Source organism: Thalassophryne amazonica, chromosome 10, assembly GCF_902500255.1.
Source record: "Thalassophryne amazonica chromosome 10, fThaAma1.1, whole genome shotgun sequence".
Taxonomy (NCBI): Eukaryota; Metazoa; Chordata; class Actinopteri; order Batrachoidiformes; family Batrachoididae; genus Thalassophryne; species Thalassophryne amazonica.
In genome coordinates this window covers 77,754,610-77,768,952 of record NC_047112.1, presented here as the reverse complement: position 1 = coordinate 77,768,952, position 14,343 = coordinate 77,754,610, and the positions used below count along the sequence as shown (strand labels likewise).

At 39.7% G+C, this 14,343-nt stretch overlaps 1 protein-coding gene across 1 annotated transcript in view; it reads left to right on the top strand.

Annotated features, from left to right (window-relative positions):
- The first annotated feature begins 1,538 nt into the window (after positions 1–1,538).
- LOC117519560 overlaps positions 1,539–14,343 on the top strand; it is a 103,007-nt gene continuing 90,202 nt past the window's right edge. The window contains exons 1-4 of the mRNA XM_034180852.1: positions 1,539–1,699; positions 11,030–11,071; positions 12,461–12,534; positions 14,210–14,278. Of these exons, the coding sequence (XP_034036743.1) occupies positions 1,555–1,699; positions 11,030–11,071; positions 12,461–12,534; positions 14,210–14,278 (330 nt within the window). The 5' untranslated portion in view covers positions 1,539–1,554. The remainder of the gene's footprint in view (positions 1,700–11,029; positions 11,072–12,460; positions 12,535–14,209; positions 14,279–14,343) is intronic.

Here is a 14,343-nt window from a genome sequence, read left to right as displayed (position 1 = left end):
GTTAAAAATTAGTATTTAAACATATACCTAAACAGAAATTGCAACGTCACATAAAGTGAGTGGAAATGCCAAACCAGACCAGAGCCAATGCTTATTCTTGGGGATGAAGCTATGTCACTGTTGTTTTTCATTAATGCAATAGTCAGATTATGTAAGGCTTAGACCATGATTTCAAAAATAAGAATAACACAAATACTAAAACTATGTTGTGGAATTTGCACAAAAGTAATTGAAATATTTCATTATTGTTTGAGATGATTTTTCTTGAATATATGTAATGTGGGGAAAATAACTTTTTGAAAGCTTGAAAATGTAATTTATACTCTTTCCAATCTTTTATGTTATTTGAATTGTTTGGTTAGATGCCCTTCTTTCTGTATGCATGACATAATAACTAAAGTAACTTTTGCATTGAATTTTACAGAATTTTGTCTCTTTCACTGTACATATCTTTTGGAAAATTTAATAAAAGATAATTTATACAAATTTGCCGGCTGGGTTATCACTTGCACTCAGGTATAAGACAGTGTGCGTTCACTGGTTTGATTATTCTGTTTTGAATTATTGTGTTGTAAAAATATTCATTTGATTGGTTGCTGCTGCTCATCCCCTCCATGATGAAAATTGCAGATGCAATTTCATTCCTTGTAGTTAAATCTGTGGCAGTTTTAAACAGTAAATTGATCCCTCAATTGTTATTATATAAACTTGAAGTGAACTGGCATAAAAAATAAAACTGAACTGATTCAACAACATTTATGCTGACATTCCCAATCAAATAGGATGCTTGAACATGTCACCGCAACTTGTTTTCTGTTCACTTTGTGTTTTTACAAATGTAAATTATCAAAGAAAAGCTTATTTAAAAAGCAGTTGGGTAACTACTCTATACACACAAGCATGTTGATTATCCGTCCCGATATGAGGATAAATGCTACTATTGATCAGAACTATTAAAAAGAGAAAGAGAGCTGATGATATCATGTAAAAGCCTCTGTATATTTTTTGTTACACTGTCTTCACAAAAATGATGTCAGCAGCTCTTTGTCTTCGTGGATTAACCTTTTCATTCCTCGCCTTGGATGCCCTTTCTCTTTTATCCTGCAGGAGCTCTTCTTTTTCTGAACCCCTTTTTGAATATGAGTTCTCATTCTTTCCCTTTGATTTGCCAGTTCTTACTTTCTTCAGCTGCCAGATTGTGTGCCAGTGCGTGGATCAAATTTGTGCAAGTGTCAAGGTGCCTTAAGTCATTTATCCGGTGGGTCAGGGTTCAATTTCGGCTTATACTGTTAAACATTTGGAAATTATGGTCTTATGCTGGGACCTGCTTTTGCCACTATGATTTACAGCCACGAGTACAACAATTCACGAATTGTGCAACACTGTCCAAATATTTGCAGGCTGCTTGGACCCGATAAGTGGCGCTTGCAGTGATATTTTTTAAATTTGTGCTGAAGCTCGTTATCAGACAGAGACTCGGGCGCGTGCATCCATTCAGAGAAGTGAGGCGCGTTCACGCGGTGCAGGAGAACGTGCGTGTGAAGATATAAGGTCATGGACGCGATGGCGACTGATGTAGAGGAGAACAGAAAGCAAACGGCTCGCAGCTCGAGCAGCCGTGTCACCACCGTGTCCGTCCAAATTAGGCGCAAAACCGCGGATGGACATTGGAGGCTGTGGTTTATATACCTGCAGTGCTGTGAGTACCGACACACACAGTCAAACAAACACACTAACTGTGGTGCACAAACGTCGTCAGTGCTGTCACAACGTAATAAACGCACACGCTTCCATCACGTGTCTTTTTTTTAATTTCCAGAGTCTTAGCTTTAATTAACGTGTTAACGCAGGAGGGGGCTAATGACCGTCAGCGGACTCCACTCAAAAAATCCCGAAATTAATATTTATTGCTCTAATAAAATGCACACCGTACGTAACAAATCCTCACCGTGAGCCGACATGAAGCATTCCCATTCACAGTTTAATTCGGCGTGCTTCTAATGCACAGAAATCGGCTTAATAAACAGTAATAATTGTGTTGTTTTGTTTTTCCACCCGAAGCCAGCTACAGCAGGGAAGAGAAACGCGCGCGCGCATACATAATACGTAAAAATAAAATATTTAAATCTGTGGCGTCTTTTATTCTGTTTTTCATAATACTAGAGCGTAAAAACGCGGTTAAACAGGGCCAAGACTGCTTTAAATGCCACCACATGATGTGACTGTTTTTTTATTAATTGATTTTTTTTTATTTTTTTTAACAGGCCTTGATTTAGGATTTGTGAAGTTGAAGTCTATGGGGTAAAAAATATATATAATAAAAAATACAAATTTGAAATCCCCTTTTTATTCACCTTTTTCTTATTGTAATTATTTCACATGGTTTTGGCTTTGTGTGTGTATGTGTATATATACTCAACAAAAATATAAACGCAACACTTTTGGTTTTGCTCCCATTTTGTATGAGATGAACTCAAAGATCTAAAACTTTTTCCACATACACAATATCACCATTTCCCTCAAATATTGTTCACAAACCAGTCTAAATCTGTGATAGTGAGCACTTCTCCTTTGCTGAGATAATCCATCCCACCTCACAGGTGTGCCATATCAAGATGCTGATTAGACACCATGATTAGTGCACAGGTGTGCCTTAGACTGCCCACAATAAAAGGCCACTCTGAAAGGTGCAGTTTTGGTTTATTGGGGGGGGGGATACCAGTCAGTATCTGGTGTGACCACCATTTGCCTCATGCAGTGCAACACATCTCCTTCGCATAGAGTTGATCAGGTTGTCAATTGTGGCCTGTGGAATGTTGATCCACTCCTCTTCAATGGCTGTGCGAAGTTGCAACGACGAACTGGTGTCAGGTCGAGACCCCGATGAGGACAACGAGCATGCAGATGAGCTTCCCTGAGACGGTTTCTGACAGTTTGTGCAGAAATTCTTTGGTTATGCAAACCGACTGTTTCAGCAGCTGTCCGAGTGGCTGGTCTCAGACGATCTTGGAGGTGAACATGCTGGATGTGGAGGTCCTGGGCTGGTGTGGTTACACGTGGTCTGCGGTTGTGAGGCTGGTTGGATGTACTGCCAAATTCTCTGAAACGCCTTTGGAGACGGCTTATGGTAGAGAAATGAACATTCAATACACGAGCAACAGCTCTGGTTGACATTCCTACTGTCAGCATGCCAATTGCACGCTCCCTCAAATCATGCGACATCTGTGGCATTGTGCTGTGTGATAAAACTGCACCTTTCAGAGTGGCCTTTTATTGTGGGCAGTCTAAGGCACACCTGTGCACTAATCATGGTGTCTAATCAGCATCTTGATATGGCACACCTGTGAGGTGGGATGGATTATCTCAGCAAAGGAGAAGTGCTCAATATCACAGATTTAGTCTGGTTTGTGAACAATATTTGAGGGAAATGGTGATATTGTGTATGTGGAAAAAGTTTTAGATCTTTGAGTTCATCTCATACAAAATGGGAGCAAAACCAAAAGTGTTGCGTTTATATTTTTGTTGAGTGTGTATATATATATATATATATATATATATATATATATATATATATATATATATATATATATATATATATATATATATATATATATATATATATATACGCGTGTGCATGTGTGTGCAAAGTGCAATGGTACCAAAAGTATGGAACCAAATTTGCACTCTAAATGGAACCAAGCCGCACTCTAAATGCAATGCAACACAAATGGGATGAATTAATCTATGTCGTGTGACATACAAAGCACCAATCAAATGACAAGGATCCACTCAGCTGTTATATAATATAAAATATAGACCAAAAATGGCTTCTCAGTGTTAAAAAGAATCAAATATCCGCTAAATCCACAATATGGACCATATGCAGATCAGACTTAGTGTGTTCATTGAGAGTGCCACTTTGCACCTCACTGCCACAAATGCGAATAATTGACGAACTTTTGATTGAGATATAATGCAAAATGTACATCAACAAGGGCTTTTCAATATTAAATTCAAATGTCCACAAAATTCACAATCCGGATCGGATTCTGATCACATTTTGTCAGGTGATGGTGAGTGCCAGTCTGCATCTCACTTTCAAATATGAGTGTGATTGGGACATGTTTGATTAAGATATAATGTAAAATATACATTGAATAGGGTTTTTGATGTTAAATTTAAATGGCCACAAAATCTGTAATCTGGATCAGATCCTGATCAAACTTTGTCATGCAATACCATCCTACAAATTCAATGTTTTTTGGCAGTTAGTAGAGAAGTTTGAATCTTCGACTGGACTGGGTTGCTTGACGTGAGGACGTTTCGCTTCAAACGTTTTTGCTTCTCAAACCATTTCTTCTCTCTGGCTAAGATTTTAACTTCCTTGTCCTCAAACATGTGGTTAGTGTCTTTCAGGTGGAGATGAACTGCAGACTGAGGTCCACTGGCACCCTCTCTGCGGTGCTGGTATAGCCTCTTGTGTAAAAGTTGCTTCATCTCACCTATGTAGTGTTCATTACAGTTTTCCTGACATCTGATATGATACACTACATTGCTCTGTTTGTAACTAGGGATCCTGTCCTTAGGGTGAACTAATTTCTGTCTCAAGGTGTTGACTGGTTTAAAGTAAACTGGGATTTTGTGCTGTCTGAAGATTCTCTGTAGTTTTTCCCCTACTCCTGCTAAATAAGGGAGAGACACTCCTCTTCTTCTTGTCTCCGTCTCCTGTGTATCTGGTCTGTTTTCTGAGACTTCTGCACTTTGTCCAGGGACCAACGTGGGTACCCACATACTGGGCCTCATGTATCAATGTTGCGCACTTGTGGCGTAAATTTACGGCGTGACATGTATCAAGCAGTGCGCACCTGCCCATTTCCGGCGTACGCCTGACGTGATCTTGATAAATGCGGCGGGTGGAAACGATCGTAATTATAATAAACACGCCCATAAATATTCAGACTCTGCTTCAGACACACCCTCATTTTACGACATGGAAGCCGGGAGACGGCAATGAAAAAGAACTCCACCAATCACAACACGTGCCAATAGAGCATCAAAGCGGCTGTCATATCAATTGTTTTGTCGTATATAATCAATAAAGTGTTACAGTGGTCCCTCATTATTCGCGGGAGTTACGTTCTAAAAAATAGCCCAAAATATGCGAAACCGCGACGTAGTCAGCGTTATTTTTTACAATTATTATAGATGTTTCAAAGCTGTAAAACCACTTTATACACAGTTTATACACTTTCTCAATCATGAACATTTTCTCACTTTTCTCTCGTGTGTAAGCACTCTCAAAGTTCAAACCTTAGTAGGAAAATAAGACCAAACTGTTTCAGGCCCAAACATTTGTTTGAAAAATAAAAATAGAATGTTTTCCTATAAATAATTATGATGGCATTTAGAACTAACAAATTAATTTTAATGATCAACGAACGAGGTCGGACACATAAGAAATTATTAATAGTGACTGACCAGTATTTCACAGATCGGGCCTCTGCGTCCTGACGCTGCGCCTTTTTCCACTCACACCTGGCTGCAGGTGTGTGTTTCTGTGTGATAAACACAGTTATGAGTAGTTGTTGGCGCTCTTTTCTCTTCTGGGCGACAAGATTCTTATAAACAGATACGCAGAACACAGAACACTGTAAAAAAAAAAAAGGCATGCAAAATTGGACTAAATACTCCGCGAGACTCCGAGGCCACGACAGGTGAACGGCGTTATAGTGAGGGACCACTGTATTCTCTTTTCACATGTCAATAATTCTTGACGTGGATATTTGCTCGCTCAATTAATAAGACACGCCTAATCTGTCGGATTTATTTATTTGTTAAATGTATTTCTGTATTTATTTTATTGTGACAACCGAATGGAGATGACAAAACCTGGTTGCAGCACGGGCGAATTAAGGGAATGACGAAACTACAGTTATTATTATCAATTTCATTGTCTAAAACGATCACACCACATGAAGTTAAGCTCAGCGCTGCTCTGGCTCCAGGCTCGAAGTCTGGAGAAAAAGGCGAGCAGCGCTTTCCTTCCTGTCAGCGCTGTGACCACGGATCGTGCTCCATAACAATCCCGCAAAGGCGGGATTTGTATTGATTATTATGTAGTATAATCAGGAAAGTGTTATTTATGTAACATATGCATTGATTTGTATAATGGCACTGTTTATCATGTTGATCATCTTCATTTTTATGGATTCCAGCGCTGGTTCATTTTGGTGTATAATTTACGCCACCTCTCGACCTGGTGTATATTTTCAGCGCAGCGTACGCCAACGACCACATTGATAAATGCCAAGTGGCGCAGCCGTTTTGACGTACACCCCATATACGCTCAAATATTGCCGTACGCAACGTTGATACATGAGGCCCACTGTGAGGGCTTTCGGTACAAGTCGTTGTTCTTTAACCCTTCCCTCTGCAGTTGTGGGCACCTGTAGGGCTCTGTGTTGAAGAGTCCTGATCACCCCAAGCTTGTGTTCAAGGGGGTGGTTTGAGCCAAAGAGCAGATATTGGTCAGTGTGAGTGGGTTTTCTGTAAACCTCTGTCTGGAGCTGCCTGTTCTCTCCAATCGTAACATCACAGTCCAAGAAGGCTAAATGGTTGTTTCTGGCATCCTCACGTGTGAACTTGATATTGGAGTCCACCGAATTGATGTGTTCTGTAAAGTCCTCGACCTCCTGTTGCTTGATTTTAACCCATGTGTCATCGACATATCTGAACCAGTGACTGGGAGAGATGCCCGTGAACGACCAGCACCGCAGAGAGGTCACCAGTGGACCTCAGTCTGCAGTTCATCTCCACCTGAAAGACACTAACCACACGAAGGAAGTTAAAATCTTAGCCAGAGAGAAGAAATGGTTTGAAAGAGGTGTCAAGGAAGCATTCTTTGTAAAACAGTTGAAACCCAGCCTTAACCGCGGAGCGGGTCTCAGACACGCTTTGTCCCCTGTTTACAATGTGGTACTCAGGTCAAAGCAGTTTCAGTCTTTTGTTCATGGTAATGAGTCATTCACGTCATCAGGAGAGAGTTGTCGAGGGAGCCATCAGAGGAGGCTTCCCTCCTGTCATTAGGAGAGTGCTAACTAGAGCACAATAGGTGCTAATTAGAGCTATTGTTTAGTCACTAGCCTATAGCAGTCAGCCTCTCGGTAGGTGGGGTCTGGTTAGGTTAAAAAACTCCAGCTTTTGTTGGCTTCTGGTTTATTCTTCTCTACAAGAGTCAAGACAGAAGTCAGACTACCAGAGCAAGAATTTTAGCTGAGGAAGCTTCTGTGACTTGAAGCGAAACGTCCTCACGTCAAGCAACCCAGTCCAGTCGAAGATTCAAGCTTCTCTACTATGGAAACCACCTGGACAACTGAGAGCCTACACAGAAACTTTTTTGGCAGTTGTAAATTTTTGAAAATTCATTCCATTTTAAAGATGGGATTTTTCTAATTTTCCAAGATTTTTCCTGACTTTGCTATTTGACCTATGACCTCTAAAATTGAATCAGTTCTTGCCTATGTAACGGAGGCCAGCAGGTGTCGCTCTGCATATGTAGTTAGTACAACTTCACTCCCAACAGCTCAAAAGGATTCTCTGGTCACAAGGCCAGAGCCATAGGGTTTTAGCCTTCTGGTTAGAGAGTCCGACTTCCATGCCGAGGATCGTGAGTTCACGTCCCGAGGGGAGCGAATGGGCGGAGTCATAACAACACAATGCAGAGTGCAGCCACTGCACCTATCAGGATATGAATCTTCAGTAAAAATTTCATAATTAAATATGAAAAATTGTGGGGATTAGTAAAGTTTGTCTTGCCTAAAAACATGCGCTGGACTGTGGCTGCCCACTGCTCCTAGTGTTTGGATTGTGTCTAACTGTAATTAGGATGGGTTAAATGCAGAGGACAGGTTTCATTGTATATTGTGTATATATGTGCAATGACAAAGTTTCCATTCTGTTCTATTCTAATCTATTTCTGAACTCTGTCAGAAATAGTGTTATCACGAATCATGCACATGTCATGTAACTTGCATTGATGCTTTTACTACAGTAAATGTGGGTCCAACAGCCTCTGTCATAAGGACTTATATGGATCTGTTATTATTTATTTATATTCAGCCTTAGAATCAGAGATGCCCAAATTCTTCCCTTTGGCTATAAACTAATCTGAAAGGAAGGCCACAGGACAAAATGAAGTTTCAGCATCATAAAACATTTCTACTTAATTGCTTATCAGTAATTTATTAATACGGCATAATTGGACAGAAGCAATACTTGTCACACTTCCAACTACTTATGGACCTGTCTGTATGTCTATAATCTGATTTATGAGTAGAAATAGTTTGAATCCAACAGGCAAACGTTTGAAATGATGAAAATCAAAATGCTGCTAAATGTGTATGAGGGTCACTTTGCCCATGTTCCTTTCTCAATGAAATCATTTTATTCCCATAACAAGAGTTATTGATTTGTTCTGTTACCTCAGCAGCTAGAATAGAAAAAGATCATAATGACATGTTTAATTACTGATGCCATATACCCCTCTGCCATCTTCAGAGAAGTTGTAGGACAGTACAGTGGAAAATCGCCAAGAGAATCATGAAAAATGATTAGTGTAATTTGAAATGACAGGTTATTTCAAGGGACGATGGCAGATCTGTAAAGTGTAAGTGATGGATATGAATGTGACAGAAAAGTGACCTGTGTCGATGCGTCCATCAACAAGCCGTGAGAGAGGAGTGTTGGCTTGTCACTGCCGCTCTTCATGAACAGACTTTATCTATAGTACTCTATGCATTAATATTGCACGTAACATCAAGCACAGAGAATATGGTGAGTCCAGTGTTTTTCAGTTCAGTGCTGTTTAAAATAACATTACATGATCCACCTGTTTTGCATCACTTGCCCGGGGCAGGTTGTCCTGACAGCAGGCTGAGAAAGGCAACACAAATGTTCATCTTCCCAGCTACATTCTTTAGTTCCTCCTGGGAGATCCTAGTGCATTCCCAGGCTATATTGGAAATATAATTCCGCCTACATTTTTCTGGAATTAAATCTGGGCCTCCTCCCATTTGGGTAAGAGTTTGGTGTCGAGATGGCTTCTTAACCACTTCACATTTGGTTGCAAAATGCTGCAGTTTGCTTGAAGAAGATATCAGAATTAGATAATCTACAAATAGCAGAGATGTAACTCTGAAATGTCCTAATGGACACTCGTCATACCCTGGTCTTTAGTTCATATCCACAGAGATTACAAATGAATGAGTGACACAGGGCAGCCCTGAGAAACCACTGAAACCATGTTTGGCTTTTTGCCTGCTGTGGGTATATTGTGCAAGTATCAGCTGGTACCACCATCCCAGTATTTCCCCAGCAACCTCAACAACATCGTCATAGATCTACTTAAAGTCCACCAACCACTTGTCAAATGAAGGGGCAAACACTTGCTGCAAGAATTCCATTTCCCTCAACTCTTTTTCTTCAAAACAGGACACGTCATTGTTTTTCAGTTTCTCCTAAATGTTTCTTCCACTGTCCTGTCAGATGATATACCCATTTGAAGTCAGTGGTTCTTCTTCTCTGCTGCAATTGTCTACACCAGGCTCTATCTTGTCCCCCTGAGTTCTTCAAAATGTCTTTGAGGTTGACCAAGCATTTTCCCCATGGTCTTCTTAAACTCCTCTCACACCTGTTTATCCATTCTGTGATCATTGCATTTATTCTCGTCTGTCAGGGTTACCCAAGGCCTACTATGAATGAATGAATAAGTTTTATTCAGCATGCACATAAACAAAATACCAACATAAGAATCTCTTACTAACAAAACAAATCAACAAACAGAAGAAAATACAACAATAACGCAAACAATTTCCCATTTTGGTGCAGCCAAAAGGGCATGGGCTGAAGCAAAAGCTTATAAACACCCACCCCCTACACCAGTTACTATACACATTTAAATGCACTCAGAACAAGGTAACAATCAGAAAAATTACGTAACAGAACAGAACAATCAGTAATATGATGTGCAAATAAACAAAAAAGAACCACAAAACAGCCTAATATAGTGTACTATAGTAAGAACTTATGTTGATTTATAAAGTCTTTTGACACTTACCGATGATTTAATACTATCAGAACAATTATTCCAGATTCTAACACCTTTTACAGAAATACAATGACTAATCAACTTGACTTGCTGCAGCGGTAAAATATGATGCATATGACCTAATTTTTCTACTTACGGGGGACAGAAACACGGCATTTTCAATGGGTTTTTGTAGCTGAGAGAGCGGAGCTACTCTGGTTAGCTTGCCGACATGACATCTCCCATCTGCCTCACATTTTCTTCTCCAATGGAAACCGAAAAAAAAAAACCTTTTCACGACTGCTTCGGTAATCGCAGCTGAAAACAAAACAGTACACTTATCCGTGTGACGTTATGCTGTGTATTGTTACGCAACGGAGTTGAGGTCCCCCGAAGTGGTCAAAACCTGTGATATCACGCAGGGTTCAGACGAGATCTCCATGTTTGGTTGTCATTTAGTGTGATTTTCATGAACATGGCATCAATGTAATTCAAATTATTTTATGACTGTCCAAGACCTCATGGACCAGGAGGACCTACTGTGTCATTGATGTTCTGGATATGTACAATTTCTTAAATATGTGGCTCCAAAGTGGTGAATAAATGGGAATGGAGGAGAATAGAACAGATGCAAGACAGGATGCATCAGTCATGGAAGAAATCCTGCTGATTTCATTGAATTATGAAATACCCATTGATATAATGATTGGGGATAATCTACATACAGTATTTATATATTCTTAACAATATAAGTTTAAGATGTTAACTTTAACATGAATTCTTTGGGTATCAGTTCTTGTAAAGCACCTTTGAAGTGCAGCTTTGCCTCACGTATGAACATGTATAATTTCAAGTAGCAGCCTAAATCTCTGTTTTTTTCCTCCTCCCTTCTGTTTTTCTCTGAACAATTTTCTCAGTCTGAACAAAGTGTCTTTGTGTTAACAGATTTCTTAACTGTTGCAACAATACTAGGAACAGGAATCTTGGGTAAGTACCAACAATTTTGCTGAATAGACTTGTTCTTTTCAAAACCAGTTAATATCAATATCAAATCAAATCAATTTTATTTATATAGCGCCAAATCAAAACAACAGTTGCCCCAAGGCGCTTTATATTGCAAGGCAAAAGCCATACAGTAATCACAGAACAACCCCAACGGTCAAAACGACCCCCTATGAGCAAGCACTTGGCGAGAGTGGGAAGGAAAAACTCCCTTTTAACAGGATGACACCTCCAGCAGAACCAGGCTCAGAGAGGGGCAGTCTTCTGTATTACTAGAGGTCAGGGTAATGCCATCCAGAGTAAGGATCTGGTTAGACACCATGTTTCTAAGATTTGTGGGGCCAAGTACAATAACTTCAGTTTTATCTGAATTTAAATGCAGTAAATTAGAGGTCATCCATGTCTTTATGTCTGTAAGACATTCCTGCAGTTTAACTAATTGGTGTGTGTCCTCTGGCTTCATGGATAGATAAAGCTGGGTATCATCTGCGTAACAATGAAAATTTAAGCAATTCTTTCTAATAATACTGCCTAAGGGAAGCATGTATAAAGTGAATAAAATTGGTCCTAGCACAGAACCTTGTGGAACTCCATAATTAACCTTAGTCTGTGAAGAAGACTCCCCATTTACATGAAGAAATTGTAATCTGTTAGATAAATATGATTCAAACCACCGCAGCGCATTGCCTTTAATGCCTATGGCATGCTCTAATCTCTGTAATAAAATGTTATGGTCAGCAGTATCAAAAGCAGCTGGTCTAACAGGACAAGCACAGAGATGAGTCCACTGTCTGATGATAAGATCATTTGTAACCTTCACTAATGCTGTTTCTGTACTATGATGAATTCTGAAACCTGACTGAAACTCTTCAAATAGACCATTCCTCTGCAGATGATCAGTTAGCTGTTTTACAACTACCCTTTCAAGAATATGAGGAACCTAGTTAGGTTTCTGCCCATGTGTTGGCTTTCACTGGTCGAGCAGATTTATCTGTGGTTATGAACTACTGTTAACACAGAGGGATTTTTGTGGAGGCAGAAATTACATGGGACATTACATTTAACAACTTTGTTTTCACCAGGGTCTCCATGTAGTTCCATAAAGGTGGAGCATTTCCAAGTTAGCACTTGTTCAGTCACTTAAATTCAATTTTGAAGTCAACACTATCCATAAAATTTTATGGTAAGCTTGAGACAGGCCTGCAAGGCATGTCTGCAAGAGCGAGAAAAGCTGGCAGCAATATCGATTGATGGACAGGTAGGTGTTCAGGCTGACAAAAAGTCAAATAACTTTGTGTAGACTGCATCACTTCTATTAACGTTGCTTGCCTGTAGTCTGTGGGGAGTATTTATGTACCTGATCATGATTTACAGGTCTTCCAGTGACAATAGCTCATGCTGGATTGGTGCCTTTCCTCATCTCTTTTATCGCTGGCTTTTTTGCCCAGGTAAGTGTCGTATGGCCTAAATGCTATTTGGAATAACACAAAAAACCTACCTGCCAAACTAACAGTGGAAAATTGAACAATCCCATAAAGGTTGTGAATGACCTGTTCTCAGTCTGTATTAACCCTCTGGGGTCCGAGGGCATTTTTTGGACAGTTCACTCGCCTGGCATAAATGTTTTATTATTGCTGTTAACAGCTCTTCCTGCATCCCACAATCAAGTTTTATGTCTCTTTTTTTCAGGACAATCTGTGCTTTCAGAATATATATGTTTTTGTTGTGTTTTATAAGTATAATAAAGGTTTACATTCAAAAATAGGCAAGGAAAAAATAAAGCAAAAAATAATTTTCCACACACATTTATTCAAAACACACAGCAAACTATAATAAACAACTGTTTTAACACTTCATAAAGGTAATTTGAGGTCTTGTGTGAAAGACTGTACAACAGTAAGGTTCAAACAATAAACACAAATGCACATTTTGAACAGTATATACAAAATGGTCTATTTGTTATTTTGATGTGGTAAACAGTGCTTTACGCAGAGAAAGCAACAGGGTTATCCAGTAATGCAAACTAGTGGAGCAATCCTGATAGTTACACACTCTTTGTTTGAGCACGTGAGATTGTCATCAGAGGCTCTCCGTCTGCTCCTGCTTTCACTGATCACTGTGCGTAATGGCGCAGGGCACACTGAGTATGTACTAATAGTATGTACTCATTGGAGCTATTCAAATGGGCCAACTAGTAAGATATCACTCCTGAAAATGATCTTTGGCTTTTCACGTGAGGTAAATCTGCCCTACGATTGGATTTTGGAAAATCATGTGACGGTGAACCAATTCCGACTGGACACTCACATTGCGCACGTCATCACACAGCTTCTATGAGGAGTACAAAGATGGCCAATGGCTGGCTCGAAAGTCCGCGGAGTTAACTTTTCAGCAAAAAAGTAAGTTTCTTCATTCAAAAGTTATTTATAATATAGTAAAGCTTGGTCTTAGCCATCGTATGCGTCGGCCCCAGAGGGTTAAGGTAGTTCTTAAACGATCTCTGTGGAGATGCTGTAATTTAACAGTCTTTGAGGGCGTGGACAAGCCATTGTATTTTTGGTGCCTGAAGTTGGAAAAGGTAATTAGAAATAAGGTCAGAATACTCACATGTCTAATAAATGTGCATGCAGTGTATCTTTTTTGTTCCACAGTAAAATTTTGGGGAAACTCAACACATTGTGCATTCTGGACCACACCTGAATTAGTGATTTAGCTTTTGTCAGCTCAGGGAGAGATGGAAAGTGTGCAGGTTAGAGGGTCAGCAACGTCCAGAGTTGGGAACCACTGACGTAGAACATGACTTAGCGATCCAGCATTGCTGTTATCAAGAGAAAAGCAAACTCCACACAGAAAGGCCACAGGCAGGAATCAAACCCATGACCTTCTTGCTGTGAAGCAACAGTGCTTACCACTAACTCACCATGCTTAATACAAATAGCAGATCTGAGTGGAAATGAGATCCTCATTCTAATGTTTTCTTCTTTTTGGCCAAAACAAAATGGATGGAAAGGGTAGTTGATTGAGGTCAAAATATGTCCTCTATTTTTCTTTAACAAAGGGTAAAAACATAACTGAAACATGAGTCACCCACTAAAAAGACTTTTTTCATCTTCTGACTTGCAGGCTTTGCTTATCTACCTGTTTGTGGAGCTCCTTCAGCGATCTCAAGTGGTACAGCTGGATTATTTGAAGGTAAGATGCTCAACATGGTCTCAAACCATTTTTCTTTATTACATATATAAATGTATACTATTGTG